The sequence below is a fragment of the Panthera onca genome, chromosome F2 (genome assembly GCF_046562875.1).
Source record: "Panthera onca isolate mPanOnc1 chromosome F2, mPanOnc1 haplotype 2, whole genome shotgun sequence".
Lineage (NCBI taxonomy): Eukaryota > Metazoa > Chordata > Mammalia > Carnivora > Felidae > Panthera > Panthera onca.
Window position 1 is genome coordinate 44,231,315 of NC_138356.1, and position 21,863 is coordinate 44,253,177.

The 21,863-nt window shown below is 36.6% G+C and overlaps 1 protein-coding gene across 5 annotated transcripts in view; it reads left to right on the plus strand.

Annotated features, from left to right (window-relative positions):
- Positions 1–21,863, plus strand: part of MTDH (metadherin) — a 57,383-nt gene that overhangs the window by 9,803 nt on the left and 25,717 nt on the right. For 3 of the 5 annotated variants that reach the window (XM_060610986.3, XM_060610989.3, XM_060610987.3), the window contains exons 2-6: positions 3,555–3,656; positions 15,331–15,415; positions 16,118–16,294; positions 17,689–17,754; positions 19,413–19,649. In XM_060610986.3, the coding sequence (XP_060466969.1) occupies positions 3,555–3,656; positions 15,331–15,415; positions 16,118–16,294; positions 17,689–17,754; positions 19,413–19,649 (667 nt within the window). The remainder of the gene's footprint in view (positions 1–3,554; positions 3,657–15,330; positions 15,416–16,117; positions 16,295–17,688; positions 17,755–19,412; positions 19,650–21,863) is intronic. The other 2 variants (XM_060610988.3, XM_060610990.3) reach the window with 1 other exon arrangement.

Genomic DNA, 21,863 nt, shown 5'->3' on the forward strand with positions numbered 1-21,863 from the left:
CTTAATAAACATTTATGAAATTAATAATTTAAGGGTTGACTAACATGAAAATTATATTTCCTTTAAATCAGGCATTTTTTAAAGTTTGTTTGTTCATTTTGAGAGAGAGAGGTGAGTCAGAGAGGGAGAGAATCCTAAACAGGCTCCACACTGGCAGTGTGGAGCTCGATGCGGGTCTCGAACCCAGGGACAATGTGATCACGCCCTGAACTGAAACCAAGAGTCAGAAGCTCAACTGACTGAGCCACCCAGATGCTCCAAAATCAGGTATTATTCAATAAGAGACCCTGCTCCCCTGCTGTGTGTCTCCTTTTTGCATTTTATTTTCTTGATTGTCAGCTAGGTATCTTCATTTTGGTTTATCGCCACCCCTCCCAACACACACACGCACGCGCACACACACACACACACACACACTCACACACTCACAATGTTCTTTCATGAATACGTTTTTAAAAGGATGTGGCGTAGGAGTTGGGGAATGTATAATAATAAAGCAGACATAGCATTGCCTATAAGGAGTTCATCCATCTAAGAAATGATTATGTCATTTTTCTGTTTCTGGTTGATTTTCACCAAATTCGGAGGATGTTCTTGTCTAATTTAAAATATAGCTTATATTCTATATGTGAAATTAACTTTGGTTGGCCCTGGAAGGAAACACCTCAAAGTTTTCCAGAAAATTTTATACTAGGTTACAATGAGAGGCCCACATAATTGCTAATCTATGGAAACGTATATATTAAGGCTTCATGATGAGAAAAGATAATACCTTTTGTATAAGATACAAAAGATAAAACCCTGTTGGCAGTCAGGTTGAATTTGAAGTGTTGGTTTGTAGTTAGTTGCTTTTTCTTTTTCTCTTCCTCTTTTTCTCTTTTTCCTTTTTTTTTAGACAGTGGAAGCACAAGTTGGGGAGAGGTGGAGCGGGGAGAGAGAGAAGGAGAGAGACAGTCCCAAGTAGGCTCCATGCTCAGCATGGAGCCCAACTTGGGGCTCAGTCTCACAACCCTGGGATCATGACCTGAGCTGAAATCGAGAGTCGGAGGCTCAAGCGACTGAGCCACTTAGGCACCCCTTTACTTAATTAATTAACTTACTTACTTACATTTAGTTACTTTCATGTGAGCAGATTTACGTAATATGCCTCCATTTCTGGATTTGCTGATTTAAATGTGGTTAATGATTTTCCAGGACAAGGCCTTCTTGACCAGCTAGTGGCAGGACAGATGAGTGTTGCTGGTGGGTAGGAAAGGCACAGCTGGCATTGTGTATCCTTTATTCATAGGGCCCAAGAGTTCTGTTGGGATAGGAGGAGTATTGTTTCATGTTATCTGGCATTTTGAGGAAGGGTTGTTGCTGACTCCCAAATGTTAGTGGAACATTGAGAAATCTGCATAGACCGAAGGAACAGCTACAGTTACAGTAATTGCATAAATTCATCTTACGAAGAAGGAAGTAAAAATGGCACAGGTTGGAGTGTGGGACCACCTCTGGCTTGCCGGTCATTTCAGAGTCTGTGAAATGGAAACGGTGTTCCTGCTGTAGCTCACGGGATTGAGGACTTCAGAGTTTATATTTGTTCAAAAGGAGATTGTTTCATCTTTCATTTGGGAGGCTGTATCACCAGTGTTTGCGTTTGGCCTCAAAGGAATTGCATTGAATTTTTTGTAGTTTTTGACCAATTAATTCCTCACCTTTTAGCAGTTAATAAATTAAGATGACTCCATGTAGTCATTTACATGAATAAAATGGAAGTGCTATAGTAGTGACTGTGATGGAAAGTTTCCTGAAGGGATTAGTTAAGTGAAGTTTCAGAAATGTAAGCCTGTGAGCTTCCAGTTAGAGACTGGAAACTGAAATTGAAGCTGCAAGATCGTTCAGGGGGCATAAGGCTTGTATAGAGAGGGTGAAGCTGAAGCAGACCACAGGAAATCAGAAAAGGTTTGGCTGAAGAGGATAATAAGAACTAACATACGAGAACTGACAATTGAGATGCTGATCTTGGAAGTAGAATTAAACGGTTTTATATTCCTGATGTGGTTATTGCTCTAAGTCCAGATTCCTTTCAGGGTTTTCTTACCCTTCTTTGTGTACCACCCCCCCCCCCCCCCCAACATGTACATACACAGGGAAGCTGGTGAGAGGAAGCAGCATGAAAGTGACACAACAGCACAGGAGAAAGAAAACCAAATCAAGAGCAAGGAGGCCTGGTTTTGGCATCTGAGTTTAACAAATTGCTTAAGAGCCAGCAGATTAAATTGGGGTTAATTAGGATTTTCGTCAGCTAAAAGACAGCTTTTGTTTTGGCTTTTCTGCCATAAATCTTTGAAAAGCCTACAAATCGGGTTTTAGAATATTAATGGTCTGTTTCTCTAACTGTATATCCCTGATAATTTCGAACAAACTCTGGCAAAGTCACATTATAGAAACTCGAGCATCCTATTGTTTTCTGGAGTATGGTTCTGCTATAATGAGTAATCTGGTGGAAGTCTGTTCTGCAAGAACTGGAAATAAGGCAACTGAAACTAGTATATTGATTTACTAACTCATTGAATTATTGGAGTATGAGAATAAGCAAGTGAAAAGAAATAGTAGGACCCAGAGAGAAGAGGTTAGAATACCAGATACCTGGACTCCATTCTTCAAACTCTTGAATCTAAATATATTTCTGGTGATAGAACATAGAAATGTGGTTTTTTTTGGGGGGGGGGGGAAGGGGGGAGGATTAACCCCCAAAACTAGTGATTCTAATTAAAACCCAGACTTGGAATTCACAAACTTAATTTTACTCATATCTTTTTATTTTCGGAGTGTTGAAGCTGAGGTCACCTTTTTAAGCTGTAGCACTGGCTTGGTAAATTTCTTAATCCCAGAACAATAGAGCCATTAGATAATAGAAGTACGAGAGGCATTAGAGATAATCTAATATAGAGGCCAACAGATTATGGACCAGGGACCAAATCTGGCCCTCTACTAGTGTTTTGCAAATAAAGTTTCATTGGAATACAGCCACACTCAATTTATTCATCTGTGGCTGCTTTTGTACAAAATTGCACTGTTTTGTAGTTGCAGCAGAGATGATATGGCCCACAAAGCCTAAAATATTTCCTGTCCCTTTATCGAAAAAGTTTACTGACTTTTAAATAGACCACATCTATAATTTTATATATGTGGAAATAAGACTCAAAAGATAATGAGTGAAACGTTTTGAGATTACACTACTAATTGGTGGTGAGCGTGCAAATATAGTTTAGTTCCCCATATTCCTGCTTTCATTCCATGAGTTTTTGTTGGAGGAACTGATACCCTGGGTGAGATCAGAAAATTTATTTGTGGTACAGGCTTTTGTTTATAGGTTCATTATCATATTACAAAACACAGTTATTAGAGATAGTAGCACATCAAGTCTTACAACATGGCTGTACAGAAACCTATTAAAGGTGGGTCAGGGGGTAGCATTTGATTGTAGTATATGCTGTTTCTTGAGTATAAATCTTTGATTTGACCCTCCAAGCAGTTTGACAACAAGATTCTTTTTGTTACCTGTGCAGCCGAATGGACGGACGGTTGAAGTGGCTGACGAGGAAGTTGTCCGAACTCCTCGAAGTATAACAGCAAAGCAGCCCTTAGAGACAGATAAAAAAAATGAAAAGGTAAGTTTGGGAACATATGAAATTACATGCAAGTCTCTTAATAAAGAGAGTGACATATAAAAATGATGTTTTTCTGTTTCACAAAATTGTATGTATACTTCCCCATTTAAGGACAACTGAAAATATGAATTTATCATAGCAGATGGGTGGTAAAGGCTTAAGTAAGTTGTTTTGTTTTTTTACTTTTAAAAGGAAGGATGTATCACCAAATATTTTTAAACATGCTGTGGCAGTATTAAATATTCACTTTACCAAAACAGTTTTATTTATGACTTGAGTGTCTTTTATAGGAGTAAGGTTGCAGGTATGTAACACCCTCTTATTTGAAAACAGGATTGTATTATCTTTGTTAATAGTACACTTCTGACATAAAAAGCTTACCAACTTGTTCGATGGTATTAAGTGTTGAAAGAGATTTCTGTTCTGATGGAGACATAATTGTCTACTTATTAGACATTTTGAGTTTGTTGAACAAAAGAGAATGTTCTGTGCACTCTTAAGTTTTCAAATAAGACAATCTGTCATACCCCATAAATGGTACATTCCTGGGGTTTTATTCAGTTTTCAGTGTTAGAACTGACCCATTTTTTATTTGACTTAGGCAGAATGTAAAAAGGAATTGTTAACAGTGCGTTGTCCTGCTGTGGGAGAGAAACTTCTCATTTAAGTCCTTTCGATACATTTAATACTTGTGCTCTTCCACTTCCTTTTTAAAACCCTGTGCATGCATAACTCCTTTTTAACAAAGAAAGACAAACCAAAAAATAACGAAAGGTAGATAAGTGGTTTCTAGAAACCAGAATGCAACAATTCCAGTCCTACAGAATAATAGTATGAAATGGTTGCTACACTTTCTTAACGCTTACAATTTTTAAAGTGTCTTTGAAGAATTGGCAAGATCAGTTCTCCTCCGTAACCCAGTAAAATTGGTCTAGGGCCAAGATGGCTGCAGGTAGGATGGCGTAAAATGAAGGATAGTTGTGGGCAAAAGTTAAATTTATGCCTGATTTTGCCTTTGGCAGAAAAATAAATAGGAAATAACTTGTATTAACAAGTAAGCATACAATTTCAGGATTGTAAATTTAAAGTGTGAATAGTTTATATGTCTGATACGGATTTGTACTCCTTCCCTATAATATTTCCTTGTTTCTGGATTTTCTTCCTACTAGTGAGCATTTTATACTTGTTCCTTTTTCCACTCCCTGAATTATCCTGAAATATTTGTAGTTGGAATAATTGATGAACTGCCATTCATCTCTGATTGGTTAATCATATATAGATCGGGTGTAGGAAGATGAAAAAACCACAGTTTAGAGTTTATAATCATTCTGAAATTTCTTATGTTAAGAAGTAATTACAATAATTGATATTTGTTAAATATCTATAAAATGGCAGGCACTATGCAAGGCGGGGTGTGTGTATAATGTATGAATGTATGTACATATATCTTGTAGGGACAAAGTACGTATCGGGTGTACTTTTAAGACTTTATAGAATATTTATCCATGTTATTTTATTTATCCTCATAAGAGCACAGAGGAGGTGGTATTATACCTATCTTACAAATAAGAAACCTGAGGCATAAGTTATCTAAGCTATTAGATGTAGTCAGTTCTAACCCAGACCCATCTGACTTCAAAGTCTGTGCTTTTTACTGCTGTGTATTATTTCTGATCCTTTCATAAACTCTAGCAGGCAGGTAGTAACAGCCCCATTGTACAAATAAGGACTGTCAGCATGGAGGGATTTTGCAGTTTTACTCAGTGCACAGTTTCTGAGCTAGGATTTGAATCCAGCTCATTCCGGTGCCAAAGCCTATGCGTTTTTCAATCACTTGACAGTACTGCCTCCTTTCAGTTGCTGTTGCTTTTTCAGAACAAAACTTCTGCCTTTGGTTTGCTGTCTACTTGGTTAGGCTTTTTGCATAATAGTAAATGCTACAGCTCATGGCTGGTGTTTCTTTTTGCTGTCTGCATCTTGAATTTATGCTTTTTAACTTGGTTTAGCCCAAAAGACTTTATTTCAGTTCATTTTTTGTGCTATTGCACTGTTTTTGCATGTTGTAAATATGTGTTTTAAGGCTTTTTATTACTTTCTTTCTAAAGAGGCTTCTCTTAGATCTACTTATGTACCTTAATATGCATCATTGTATGTTTGTTTTTCTCTCAGAGCCACATCTAAGCACTCTAAGCTGTGATATTGAATACCTTGCCCTGTCACTTGAGTAATAAGCCTTAGAAGTAAAACATTGTCTAAAAACCACGTATGACAAGAGTTATAGATCTTGGGTCTATAAGCAAGTTAAACTACCATAGTTTTCTAGGTCTTTATTTGGCTGTGAAGGTCAATACTTCATTGATACTGGTCTCTAGTAGAGTAGACCTAGGACCATTAGCTGGCTGAATGCATTGTGCTATTGGATGCTGAAGAGAATAAGAATGGAAGAAGTACTTACTCTCAGAAAGACTGCAGTCTAGTTAAGGAAAGGCAAGCACAGGAGAAGATACCAGGTAACAAGACTTTGAGTGCCAGATAGAGGAGTAAGATTATCCAATTTGGGTGGCCAGAAAGAATTGACAATTGGACTCTTAAGGCTAGGGATGGTATTTTAGTAAGTAGAAGTGGGGAGGCCAGCTTTGGCAAGTGAGAGAGAAACAAATGGACACAATCAGACATTATTCAGCTGAAACAAAAGAAGATATTCTTAATGGAAAGCTCTCGATAAGTTTGACTGGTCAAGGTGGGGGTGGGGTATGATAAAAATAGATATGTTTAGCTGGCAGCAGCGTTTATGATTAACAGGTCAGGCTTATATCAGTGATTATGAGGATCTGAATTAAGATAGAAGTGTAAAGATTGTTCGAGAAACAACAAAAACCAAAATGTATAAAATTTGGTCACAATCAAATTTATGTTTATGTTCAGAATGAAGTCAATGGTGTCCTACTGAAATATCATTCATTTTTAGTATTAATAAGCTCTTACATTTTTTATGTTGCTACATAATACAAAATATTTTCACCTCTTTTGACCCTGTTGACTAAGTCTTCGTTGAGGAAGGAGAGGGGTACTATCATTTTTTTTTAAATACAGCTCATTAAAAAGAGTTTAGTGGATTGCCCAGCATCACATACCTAGTAAATAATGCTCCCTCAATTTCACGGAGGCAGCTGTTCTCCAAGTGTGGTTTGTGGACCCTTGGGATGGGGTCCCAGGGACCCTTTTGTTGGGCCCTGGGAGATGAAACTGTTTTTATAATAATTAGGACATTTGCCTTCTTCACCGTGTTGATAGTTGCACTAATGGTGCAAAAGCAGTAGCAAGTAAAACTGCTGGCTTCCGAGCACAAATCGTGACAGAGACACCAAACTACTAGTAACTGTATTCTTTATGCAATCCACTCATAGTTAAAAAAAAAAAAAAAAGCTAGTTTCACTTAAGAGTATTCTTAATGAAGCTATAAAAATGATCATTATTAATTTTATTAAATCTTGACCTCTGAACACATGCTTTTTAATTATTTTGCATGATGAAATAGGAAGTATACCTACACTATGCTGTGTACTGAAGAACAGTGGTTGTCTCGAGGAAAAACATTTGTGTAATTGAGTTGCAACCTAGACTAGTTACTGTTTTTACGTGAAAGAACAGCTGATAGATACCAGTGGTTATTTAGACCTGGGTATTTGCAGACATTTTCTCAAAAATAATTAAAATGATCCTGTCACTTCAAGGAAAAGAATACTTAGTATTTGTTGCAAATGATATAATGATTTGTTTCTGAGTGAAAATTAGAAATCTGGAAAATTTGTATCTGCCACCATTAGCTTGACAGCATCCCTGTGCTTAAAGAATTTCTGATGAGATCAGTTGTGATATTAACAAATGGGATTATTATAAATACTGTATACAATGGAATGTTTTAACATTTTAGAAGATGTGTGTAACTCACTGAACCAGTATTTTCCAAGTGACCAGTACTTGCATGTTACAAAATCAGACAACTGTGAAAGTTTCATTAAATGCACAAGGTAGACCAATAGAGTGTGGAAAGTTCATTGATGCACTTTCAGATTCCATGTTGCAACAATTTTTAAGAAACTACCACTTGACAAGTTTCAGCATAATACTTTCCCCTGCCTCTACCTAAAGTCCCTTGTGACTTCCCATTGCTCTTACTCTACAACCTTGAACATAACCTAAAGGTCCTGCCTGTGATTCAGGTCTCTGTTCCTACCCCTCACCCTCTTTAAGTCTACACTCATTGGTTTTCTTTCTTTTTTGTAAAGCAGCTTTATTTTGAGATATACCACAAAATTTATTTCATATAAGTGTATGATTTTAGTTGTATTGCAGAGTTGTACGGCTCTCGCCATAGTCTAGTTTTTGAACATTTTCCTCTGCCCACTACCAGTAACTCCCCATTTTCTCCGTTTCTTCTTAGTCCCAGCCCCTGTCAACCACTAACCTTTGGTGTAATGTCAAAGGATATCACAATTAGCTGAAAAAGCAAAAAACAACAACAACAAAACTATTAAAACGATCCTTTTAAGGGCGCCTAGTTGGCTCAGTCGGTTAAGTGTCCGACTTTGGCTCAGGTCATGATCTCGCAGTTTGTGAGTTCGAGCCCTGCGTTGGTCTCTGTGCTGGAAGCTCAGAGCCTGGAGCCTGTTTCAGATTCTGTGTCTCCCTCTCTCTCTGACCCTCCCCCGCTCTCTCTCTCTCGCTCTGTCTCTCTCTCTCTCTCTCTCAAAAATAAATAAACATTAAAAAAATAAAAACCAATCCTTTTACCTGGGGCACCTCGGTGGCTGAGTCAGTTGATCATCCAACTCTTGATTTCGGCTCAGGTTATGATCCCAGGGTCGTGGTATCCATGCTGGGTGTGGAGCCTGCTTGAGATTCATTCTCTCTCTCTCTTCCTCTTCCTCCCTCTCTCTCCCTCTCTCCCTCCCATCCCCCCCACCCCCCACCTACCCCTCTGCCACTCTCCCCGCTCTCATGCACACTCTGTCTCTCAAAAAAAAAAAAAAAAAAAAAAAAATCCAGGGCACCTGGGTGGCTCAGTTGGTTTGAGTGTCCAACTTCAGCTCAGGTCATGGTCTCATGGTTCGTGAGTTCGAACCCCCACATCAGGCTCACTGCTGTCAGCCTGTCAGCGAGGAGCTGGCTTCAAATCCTCTGTCCCCTCTCTCTGCCCCTTCCCCATTTGCACTCTCCCACAAAAAAAAGTCTTAAAAATCCTTTTTCCAATTATATATCTATGTGTATGTAGTCAGATTTTCTTCACATGCTTTAAATAACGTACCACAGTAAAATTAAATGCAAAAGGAGGTATGCGAATCCAGCTATCTTTTATGAAGCCAGATATTAAAGATGTTTGCAAACTGTAGAACATACCAACCATGCTGCTCACTAAAATGTTTATTTGTTTGTTTTGGAAAATACAGTTATTTATATAGGTGTAATTATACAGTATGTAATTAGTCTATTATTTTGAAATTAATATATTAAATAATATCTTAGTTTAAATTTATAGTATGTTAGATACCAGTAGATACAACCCATGTAAACAAAGGCTCTTTGATATCTTTGGTCTGTTTTAAGAGTATCCTATCACCAAGACGTTTGTGGAGTAGGAGTGATCAGTGTTTAGAAGACCATAGACAAACTTATTCCAAGGCATCATAGATTTTAAACAACTGTAAGGTGTAGTAGCTCTTAGCAAAACAGAACACTGCGTGCCCAGTGAATTTACATGCATTTGTGTTTTACCTTCCATAATACGTCTTAGAAACAATAGTCTAAAATCGGGGATTGGCAAACCATGACCATTGGCCATATCTAGCTCTCTGCCTATTTTTTGAAAGTTTATTGGAATGCAGCCACACTTATTTATTGTCTGTGGCTGCATTTATATTACAACAGCAAAGTTGAGTGGTTGCAATAGAGACCTTATAGTCTGCAAAGCATAAAATATTTATTGTCTGGCTCTTTTTTTTTTTTTGCTGAACCCCTCTTTTAAACTTGTAATACAATCTTTTGGATTCATTAAAATATTTCATTATCTGGAATGCTTTGAATCTGATTGTGTAGGTCTTGGACTCTTGACCTTTTGGGCTCCTTGTGCCATAGAATCTATAGCTTCATGATTCTTGGGTTCCATCCAAGAATTAGTAGTTTCAGTGCCCCCTTTGAAGGTAAACACAGTAGTTTCCATCAAAGAGGGAATATCTTACGAGAGAAACCTCATTTTTGCCCCCTAGACTTTTCTGTCTAAACTCCTGACAAATAGCAGAAAGGAGACCAGAACCAGGACTTCTCCTCTAGCCCATCATTTTCCCATGATGCTGTAGTTGAATGAGGCAAGTGGGAGTGGCAAGAGGAGATTGAAATAGAGTGAGAAAATGAATTTGGTTTTAAACATGCTAAGATTGAGGTAATAAATGGAGTCTCCAAGTGGAATTAATTTATTAAGCTGTTGGAAATTTGAAAACCATGTCTGGGAAAGAGTTTGGGACTAGATAAAGTTCTTAAGAAAGGTTTCTTGTAAATTTTTTTTAAGATTCTGGGTTGGTTGTCATGCCGCTTGTGTGGTGTACCATAATTCGTGAGCTCACACCAAGTGTATTTAAATAATTTAATGGCTCTCATGAGTGTTCAAGTATACAAATAGAGTAGCTCAGAGGTTTTATTTTGGGGGCAATGAGAGTTGGGCAGACAGGGCCATATATAATGCAATTTATTTTTAGGCTCTTTTACTGATTAACCAAATAACTGCTGTCTGCAAGGTGTATTATTCTAGGCACTAGGAATATTAACGATTGATAAAACAGGATAAAATGGGAAAAGGGATGACTAAAATAAAGCAAATATATTCTCTAGTGGTAGGTGGTGGTAAGTGCAGTGAAAGAAAATCTAACTAACCAGGGTAAGGAGAAAGGTAAAGTACAGGTTGTGGGTACTTCCCTTCATCTACAATCCTACTCCTTCCTTGCATTCAGGGAAATGTATCAGACTAGTAGTGGGTGGAAAAATCTTGGCTGTAGTTTAAATTATACCACCACCACCACCACCACCCCGAAAAGCAGGAAAATCTGCTGGAACTTTCCCTACTTTTAAAAAGGTTTGTGACACTTTTTGTAATTAATCTCATCCTTACATCGTGTCACCAAGTTACCAAGATTAAGAACTGTTGGTATAGATAGTTCAGAGAAATGTAAATAATATGTTCTTTGGATCATCCATCCTTTGCCATTTATGCCTTGTTCATCTATATGTTTGAGACAAGTGAGAAAAATAAATAGTGCTGAATGTGGAGCAGTATAAAATAGGGACTTACCATATTTGTTTAGGCAAAAGGTGGATGAAATTGATCCTAAAGCAGTAGTTTTCAGACTTTTCAAGCGGCAATTGCTTAGTTTTCAAAATGATGAAAACTTCACTGACCGCTTTTAATTTTGTCAGGTATGTACATTTTTAAAATCACTGTCACCATCACAAAAAAGAAAAATTTTGACCCAATGGAAATAGAACAAAAGTCTCAGAAAACAGAATAGTTACTGCCATGAGTTAGGGGGAAATCTTACACACTAGCCACTTACCTGCGGACTAAAAGTATCATAGCATCCATTTCCAACCTTTAGGTTAGATCCCAGGGTTGTGGGATGAAGCCCCACGTTGAGCTCCACACTGAGCCTGGAGCCTGCAGCCTGCTTGAGACTCTCCCTCTCTCTGTGCCCCTCTCCCTCGCTCATGCTCTCTCTGTTTCTAAAATAAAATAATTTGTCTGTTACTTGTGAAAATTCTTATATCTGCACAATTTAACAGCTTGGGAGCAGTTTCCTAACAGAAGCATAGCAGCCCAGATTTTGGAGCATGCTTATCAAATCCCAGCTCTGACACTTAATAATTAGGTGATCTTGGGGTTGGTTAGTTAATCATTCTGTGCCTTCTTTTCTCATCTGTAAAGTGGAAGTAATAACATCTGCCTCATAGAATTATTTTGAAACCTGACTGGGTTAATTAGGAAGATCTATATAAGTGATAGTGATATAACCAGTTAAAACAAAAACAAACTTTTTTTAAGTCTTTTTAGTGGATCCATTTGTTAAAAATACCAAAGTAAAAAACCCATCAGATTCGATTGCAGGAACCGCTGGTGTTGAGGAAGATTAACTTTTACTAGTTAGATTTCCACAAAAACCTTTGCATACTTAGAGGATGAGGTTGAAAAATTAGTGTCATGTTTTGACAAGCATGGCCTTCGTTTAAGTGAATCTCTATACTTTTGTCAAGTATGATAGTTATTAAAAGTATTAAAGTATCAAAATACATGAATTTAGAAGCTTATTCAAAAATAATGAAGCATGTTCAGTCATATTGCTGTCACTAAAAAATAGTTGTTTTACAAATGTATATACACTGTCAGGAGGGTGTGTATAAAATTTACAAAGAAACAATCTTGGGAGTGTATGTCTAGCATATCGTAGGGATTTAATAAATCTTGATTGCATGACAGCCGTTAGGAGAGGTTAACTAGCTCCATGGTAGAGGCTGAGAAAGAATAGGAGGGAAGAACGTGGTAACAGAGGAGCTGGCACTTTGTATTTGCATTTTCCTTCAAAAGTGTTCACTGTAGTGGAGCTGCCCACAAGTAAGATGTTTACGTCAGTAGGACGGCTAAGGCAAATAGTAGCATGAATGCATATTTGTGTTAAAGCTTTTTATAAATACGTTACTAAGTCTTGTCTGGGTAAGCATTATTCTTTGGTTAGTTACTTAACTAAAATCAAACAAGACCTAAGCCTAAATCAAGGTAGTCTGTCTTATTTTTCTGCAGATTTCATTTTAGTGACGAATCATAGTATATTTCAGTGTGAATATAACTTCTCTCCTTTTTTCATACTTTCTCTCCTTTAAAGTCTTATATATGCTTATGTATACTATTTTGTAGTTAGTCTGCTTTCACATCTTCTTTAATCTTTAAAAGAACCTTATGTGGGGGCACCTGGGTGGCTCTCGTTTGGGCGGCTGGCTTTGGCTCAGGTCACGATCTTACTGCACGTGGGTGGGTTTGCGCCCCGCATCAGGCTCTGTGCTGACATCTCAGAGCCTGGAGCCTGCTTCAGATTCTGTGTCTCCTTCTCTCTCTGCCCCTCACGTGCTCATGCTCTGTCTCTCTCTCCTTCAAAAATAAATAAATAAACATTAAAAAAAAAAAAAGGAACCTCATATGAGGTTAGGAATTTTTGTCCCAAATGGCAGTTGGGGAAAGGGATTTAGAGGCACTTAGCCCAAAATCACATAAGTAATACATGATTAAATTTGTATTTAGAGTTCAGTGTAGAGTGACAGGATAGCAGAGTATTTGTGAGGGCAGGATCTAGAGTCAGAACTGAATTTTAGTTCTGGATTTACCACTTAATAACCCTATTGTCTTAAGCAATTTATATAATCTCTTATGGCCTCAGTTTTCTTATCTGTAAAATGGAGGTACTTAACTTTAGTTAGTTCCTGTAGGTTTGTACGGTCCAATGTGGTAGCTACTTAATGGCTACTTAGCGTTCCTTCTCATACTATTAATAACTTTTTATATTCATTACCTTTTGAAATGTATTTGGGGTATGTTGAGTTAACATATATTAAAATTAATGTGACCTCTTTCTTTCATCTTTTTGACATCTGTATGCTAGAAAACTTTAAATTACAAACATGGCTTGTATTATATTCTATTGTACAGTGCTGCTGTAGACCAGGGATGGGCAAACTCTGGTCCCCCAGATCAGCCAGAGGCCTATTTTGGTAAATAAAATTGTGTGGAAACACAGTCACAGCCATTCAGTTACATATTGTATATGGCTACTTTCATGCTACAGCAGCAGGGTTGTAAGATCACTATGTATAGAACTATATGTGCCCTGGAAAGCCTAAAATAGTTATTACTTGATACCTTATAGAAAAAGTTAGCTGACCTCTACTTTAGGCTATAACTGAAAAATGCTCAATGTGTTATCTTGAGTGGGTGTGAGAGACAGACAGTCGATAGAAAGTAGATTGGTAGTAGATGCTAGTGGGAAAAAGGTGGTAGGGACACTGACTGGTCATTGGTACCACGTTTCTTCTTTGGGATGATGAGAGTGTTCTGGAATTAGAAAATGGTGACAGTTGTACGACCTTGAATCTACTAAAATCCACCAAACTGTACACTTTAAAGAGGATAAATATTATGGTATGTAGATGATACCTCAATTTTTGTGAAGTAGATATGACCTGGTTTGGTAGATGTCATAAAGCAGTACATGAAACATGATACATGTTAATGAGAACATGGAAAAAAACAAGTACAGATCAACTACAGGGAACATAAAAAGTTTGTTGTGAATAGTTGCTTATATACTCTTGTTGTCAAAGAATTTTTTTTTTTTTTTTTTTTTTAAGAATTGTTTTTTTCAACGTTTATTTATTTTTGAGACAGAGAGAGACAGAGCATGAACGGGGGAGGGTCAGAGAGAGGGAGACACAGAATCTGAAACGGGCTCCAGGCTCCGAGCTGTCAGCACAGAGCCCGACGCGGGGCTTGAACTCCCGGACCGCGAGATCATGACCTGAGCTGAAGTCGGCCGCTTAACCGACTGAGCCACCCAGGCGCCCCGGTCAAAGAATTTTTAATCACTCTTAAGAGCTGTCATTTATTGCTTACTCAAACTATCATTTACTGCTTTACCCATAAAGAAAAAAAAACTTAGTATCAAGATATAATCTTTTTTCTGGTGGTAAACTTAACTTGAAGATAATAAGATATACATAGCCAATCTCAGTTAAAAGAGTGAATATAGATTATAAGTAAAATCAATATTTGATGAATATTAGTACTTTCTTGGAAGCACTAATCTAAATATAGAAATCGTGGCTTTACCAAGTTTTAATGAGCAGCTTCTGAGAGGAGAAAATAATATTAACAGAATGGAATTGGAAGGCTGTTTCAAAATAACCCACATCTTGTATGTGTGTAGGTATTTTTTTTTTAATGAATTACTAAATACCTACCATATGCAAATCCTAGGTATTTTCGCATTGCTTTGAAACTGACAAAATATTAACTGCTTTGTCTGGTTGACTCTCTAATTTGTTATACAGCAGGGTATTCCAGCAATCTGCTTTATAAAATCCAAAAGCCACTAATCAGTGCATCATTTTCTTTCTCAACGCTAGCAATATTTTTTTAATTTTATTGCTCTGAAAACACCATATTACACTGCCTTATTTGTGATGGAAGTTAGGATAGCATGTTTTTAAGGGCACAGACTTTGAAGCCAGATAGACCTGTTTCCTAATTTGACTCTACCACTTACTAACTTAATGTGACCCTAGATAACCAATTTCATATTTAACATCTCTAAGTCTGCGTTTCCTCATCTCTAAAATGGGAATAATACCTTCCCTAATGAGTTTTTTTAGGGAATAAAGAAGAAAATCAGTGCAAAGTACTTAGCATGTAGTAACCACTCAATAAATTGTACCCTCCTATTATTATTGCCATTTAATGTTAATTTCTTTTATCAAACATTAAATTTTTTTGGTTGTCAGCATCATACATTTCATTATGTATTTTACTGACTCCTACCTTTTCAAAAACAGTGAAATATTAAGTAACATTCTATTTTGCTTTCAGTCAAAGAAAAATAAGAAGAAATCAAAGTCAGATGCTAAAGCAGTGCAAAACAGTTCACGCCATGATGGAAAGGAAGTTGATGAAGGTACTTGAGCAAGTGAAAGGACTATAGAAACATTTTTAATCCTTTTTTACCAAGGTGGATTATATAAAAGCTGCATTTGTGTTGCTTAATCTTGTATCTAGCTTTTCTTTTTAGTAACTACAGATTTTAATGTACAGATTTGTGACATTGTTACAAAACACTTTTTTTTTAATTTAAGTGCGTTTCCTGAAGGGAACCATCTTCAAATTGAGGGTCTAGCTCAATATGTTGAGCGATTGTTTTGTCTTTGTTTCTTAGAACTATGGTTTTAATTTTTTCCCTATTCTTAAATACACTATCCCTAAAAGGTTGTGTACAAAATTCTTGAGTAAGCCCTTTATTGTCATCAACAAATAAATCCATTTATTAGTACTTATTTATAATACTCTCCTATCCATTCTGTCTGGCAGGATAAAAAATATATATAAGATAACATATATTTATCATTTTTTTATAAATCATAGAGGACAGAGTTGATAAAAATTAGCAGAATAAATAATAATGGCAGTTAGCTGCCTGAAACAACATACTGAGATTCGAGTAAATTCTTAGGATAAGTTAATATCATCAGTACACTTGGTTTTTAGTTTACTATCATGATATTTTGTGTGCCCCACCCCCCCCCCACCCCCCCCAAAAAAAACCTGCAACTTTTTTCTTCCCCTTTACTGAATAACACTTTTTTCTCTGGGGCTATGTCAGGAGCCTGGGAAACTAAAATTAGTCACAGAGAGAAACGACAGCAGCGTAAACGTGATAAGGTGCAGACTGATTCTGGTTCATTGGATTCAACTATCCCTGGGATAGAAAATACCATCACAGTTACCACCGAGCAACTTACAACCGCATCATTTCCTGTTGGTTCCAAGAAGAATAAAGGTATATTAGTGGAACATAAGAGTCATACATCAAATCCAGCTCCTTTTAATCAGATGTACAAAATATCATTACGTCAAAAATTTGACTATTTTGAACAGCTTACATCATTGTGCTGATATACCCTTCTTCGTGAGAGCATTGTGGACCATGTATCGGTTTACCTGATAACCAGCAGTGTTACTCATTACATACCGCCTAATGAATGGCTTTTTAAATTAAAATTGCCTTTCTGCCTTGAGTCACATGAGAAAATGATGTTGCCTTTTTCCTTGTGTGCAATGCTTTGCCCCAGCTCTCTTACATCTCCATTTTTATAGTGGACAAGACATTTAAGTGGAATTGTTTGTCACCATTCTGCATGTTGGATGCTTGCATTCCAAGATGAAACTAGCATGTTCTGGATAGTGCAGGCTCTGTCTTGGACTTCTTATCACCCCAACTTTTTGAGAATGCTTTGGTGTTTGATAAAGCTGGACTGGAACTTCAGAGGTTGTGGAGCTAATGGTCTTCCCAAGTATTTCAAATGCTCAGACTATCCAATATTGATGGCTTCTTAGTAGCTCTTTACATTGCCATCATTTTACCCTGGAAACATCAGTCTGCAGAGTGATACTGTTCAACTTGGGCATTGACTTTTCTTCCTTCACCTTTTTATTAATTGCCTCCCTACCCCACATTTGTCCCTAGACCACTTTCTCAGCCTTTTACTTTTTTGCTTGATGACCTGCTGGAATTTATCGCTTTGGTGTAGCAACAATGTCTATTTATGCATTTTCACTATCCCATATTAGCCATGCTTTAGCACTTCTGTTGGTGACCCCTTTTCGCTGTCTTGTGCATGCCTTCCTTGCTGCACAATCCTGTGTCATGCTAGTTTTTTAATACATTGTGATCATTCTGCTTTTTAGTGTCCGAGAAATAGTATCTTTGTTGTAACATGTATTCGCCCCTCTTGCCATATTTCCTAAGTCCTGGTCCCAAATACTGGCAGTGTTTTTAAGTTGGATGTGTTTGCTTCCAGGATTATTGAAAAGGCAGCTGGTATTGTTGAGAGGTGGCAAAGTTGAATCCAATTACAGAGCCCAGTTCTCCAGTTCTGCTGAAAAGAATCTTGATAACCATTATTGAACAGCAGACTTTCCATATATTTGAGCAATTTTCCAGGTCCTATATTGCCATTTTAGTTGACTAAGAATATGTTAACTAAAGAACTCAGTTCCCTAAGGACATGTCATGTATGTTGTGGGTAAAACTGACTCTTTTCCAGTGTAAGAATTTAGTACTTGAAGCAATTTATTAAAAATAAGTGAAAATTAAATTGTGTGTTAACTCCTAATTTAATGTGCATAGTGGCCTGTTTAGTATTAAATAAATTTTATTTCTATTTCAACCAGGTGATTCTCATCTAAATGTTCAAGTTAGCAACTTTAAGTCTGGAAAAGGAGATTCTACACTTCAGGGTGAGAGAAATTACATGTAACTTAAATTGAAGGCCCATCAAAATAGAAACTTATATACATGTCTCTTTCCTCACATGAATGATACAGAAGGAAAAAAAAGGCTTAGAAATGATTTTTAATTACTAAAGTAATATAATCACAATCCAGACATTTTGGAAAATGGATAAAAAGAAAAATCATTCCCACTTCTAACAGGCTTTGGTATGTTCTAGTTGTTTCTCCCTCTCCCCCATATGTAAAAGCAATCTTTTAGTAATAGCTTATATGCAGTTTTTATTCTTGTTTGCATTGTGTAAGTCAATAGAGAAAAGAAGGATTTTGAGTGGGGGGGGAGGACTTGGTTTTAATATATGGGATAAAAGACTTTACCCCTGTTTATTAAGGAAAAAACCTTAATACCTATCATCGTTTAAACTGCTTCTTTAACAATATTAAATATTTTACAATAAATGGACTACAGTCTGAAGTTACCCAGTGCTCCACAATTAGAAAATATATTTTATGTACTCGTTTATGATAAAGATTGAATTAAGTAGAGTAGTATATCTTACCTAAAAACTAAAAGTGTTGTAGTATACTATAAATTCAGAAATGAAAAAGCACCTTATTTCAGGCTTGTTTTAACTCTGTCAGCTTCCTTCATTCCCATGATTCTCAATCCTGGCTACACGTTACAGTCATTTAGGAAGCTTAGAAAAACACGCACAACATGTGCGTGCGTACATATATACACACATACATACTGATGCCTGGGCTTCACCCATAGAGCTTCTGATTTGATTTGATTTTTTTTCTTTTTAAAAAAATTTTTTTTTTAATGTTTACTATATTATTGAGAGAGTGAGAGCATGAGTGAGGGAGGGGCAGAGAGAGAGGGAGACACAGAACCCCAAGCAGGCTCCAGGCTCTGAGCTGTCAGCACAGAGCCTGACGCAGGGCTCGAACCCACAAACCAGGAGATCACGATCTGAGCCGAAGTCGGACGCCCAACCGACTGAGTCACCCAGGCGCCCCTGATTTTTTTTATTTTCTTAAGTAATCTATGCCAAATGTGGGGCTCAAACTTACCACCTCAAGATTAAGAGTCACATTTTTCACTGACCTGAGCCAACCAGGCACGCACCCCTCGAGATTCTGATTTTAATTAGTCTGGGTTGAGGCTCCGTTGTCTACTTTTAAGAAAATTTTCAATTGATTTTAATGTGCAGCCAGGTTTTAGAATCACTGCCTTATACATTGTGTGTGTGTGTGTGTGTGTGTGTGTGTGTGTGTGTGTGTAAATATTTAAAGAAAGAACATAATAACTAAGGAGAAATCTTCATATGTTTAGTGGGTGAGTATACCAAGTATACCAGAATATGTGTTGTTTCCCCGTTTGCTCTTTTATACTTTCTTTGAGCAAGTCATTCTGCTGTTGAAAACATTATTAATATATAAAGTTCAAGCCTCCTCTTAGTTTTTAAACTAAAAGTCATCCGTGGTGGTCATTTCCCCTTTAAAAGTCTTCATTTTTATCTTTGAAGCTCAAGCTATTTAGAAGACAGTAGGGGAGAAAATGAGTGATAAATACAAACCAAGCAATCACAGAAATTTAATAATATCCCAGTTTTAATAAGGAGTCACATATCAGTTTTTAATCTTCTTTTCTTTTCTTTAAGTTTCTTCAGGTATGAACGAAAACCTCACTGTAAATGGAGGAGGCTGGAATGAGAAGTCTGTAAAACTCTCCTCACAGATCAGTGCAGGTGAGGAGAAGTGGAACTCTGTTTCACCTGCTTCTGCAGGCAAGAGGAAAAATGAGCCATCTGCTTGGGGTCAAGACACTGGAGATGCTAATGCAAATGGAAAAGACTGGGGAAGGAGTTGGAGTGACCGTTCAATATTTTCTGGCATTGGTAAGAAGTGTGAGAACATTTTAAGTTTATTTAAAATTGCTTATTTCTGGTACATTTTGAATTTTCCAGGAATGGAAAAAAAAATTCCATGAGTAGAAAAATTCGTAAAGCCATACAGAAACAATAGTAATAATTAACACATCTCATATCCTTTTTACATGGAGCAAAGTGGGAACTAAAAAGTAACTAATAGCAAATGTATTTTTTGCTCTCTCCCTCGTGTTCTCATGTGCTTTCATCACATTTGATTGCCAGCGTAGCTAAGGGCTGTAATTATATATGTTTAGTGATAAGTGTGATGTGTGAGCAGACTTTCTGATTAATTTCAACAGTTCTGCTATTGAGTGTAAATGAAAATGATAAATAGAAGTAGTTTACAGTATTCATTTTTATACTATTTTACAGTCTGCAGAATGCCTATTTATAATTTTTCCCCTTGATTTTAAAGATAAAGACTAGTAGTTGAGAAGCTTATTCTTGTTGAAAGTCATCAAATATAAAGCAGCGTAATTCCAATGTGTATGTGTGTGTGTGTGTGTGTGTGTGTGTTATGGAAAAGAAATCCATGTTTTATATGGAAAACTGCAAAAAGAAAAGGAAAAACCCACTGTTACCACACCGCACAATGGCAACCACTGTTTTTTTATATTTCTTTAATGATCTTTTTTTTTTTTCCTGTGTACAATATTTTACATAACCCAAATTGGATATTCATTTTTATGTCCCCACAAACACACTTAATATTGTAATATAAACATTTTCCTATTTGTAAGCATTTTTATTTAAAGTCCCTATAATACATTATGTAAGCATAGCATATAAATCATTTTTCTATTCCCATATTATCAAGAGAAGTTTTTCCCTTTTTTAACCATGTAAATGACATTGCATTGAATATATTTGTTTTTGGGTTATTTCTTTAGGATAGATTCTTGGGAGTGATGTTATTGGGTTAAAGGGAGTATGTGTACAGTGCTCTATGACATATTATCAAAGTATTTTCTAAGAGGGTAGCTTTGGTTTATACTGTCAGCGTTGGTAAGAGTGCCATTTATTATGTGCTGACCAAGATTGGGTATTCTTATTTTTAAAAATATTTTCTAACTTGATAAACAAAAAATACATAAATTGTTCGGTTAACTTTTTAAGATCACTAATGAGGTTGCATATTTTTTACAACTTTCTTGATCATTTCTATTTCTTTTATGAATTGTCTGTGTTCTTTGCCCATTTGTCTAATGGCCTCTTATTGTTTTTTGTTTCTTGTTTTTTATCAAGTTGTAATTCCTTGTGCATTAAACATACACTCTTTTCTGTTGTGCTTGTTGCAGATACTTTTGTTAGTTTTATTTCTTATATTTGGGAGAGCAGTAGACACTAGAGTTTTTAGTGTTTAAGTAGGAAAAAAGACCTGTTTCTTCCTATATTATTTTTCCATCAGTTTCCATCAGTCTAGAAAGACTCCGGTTGACTAATGTCCCCAAGAAACAGACTTTAGATCGTTTACTGATAATTTTTCTCAAGCTCATTCTTCCTTTCTCCTGTACGATGTCCAGGAATTGTGTAGAAATATCAAAATTTGTTTGGAAGAAGTCATTCCCTAAATTCCCAGCCTCATTTCAACAATGAAGAAAGCATAAATGTCTATGCTGTAAAGCATCCTTTCATATTTAGCAAAAGATGGTAGTTTTATTGAGTAATGTTAAAAACTTTGGCCTTACCAGATATTTGCAATTTACTTATAAAAGCTATGTAGCATTTTCATAATTAGGACATAAATTTGATGGTACTTAATGTTGCTACAGATAAAATTAAGCAGCAGATTAGAGTTCCCACCTAGATGGATTGGGACCTTTGTTGAAATTGAGAGGGAACTATATTAAATTGGGTTTGTAGTGAGTTACTGAGAAGAGACTGGTGTGACTGGCCTCAAGGAAGTGTATGTGCCTTAAAATACTCATTTATAGGTAAGAAATATCTTGAAAATGTTAAGGAAATAGTACAGTATAGTGGAATGAGTGTGGACTAGTTCAGACAGACCTATTTGGTGTGAATCCCATTCTCCCACATACTGATTTTTATGGAAATTAGGTTAGTTCTTTAACTTGTATGAATCTCATATTTAAGTAGTTGTGAGGATTGGCTATAATGAATGTCAAGTACCAAGTTCAGTGCCTGACCCAAAGTTAAATAATAAGGTAGCTGGCTAAAGTG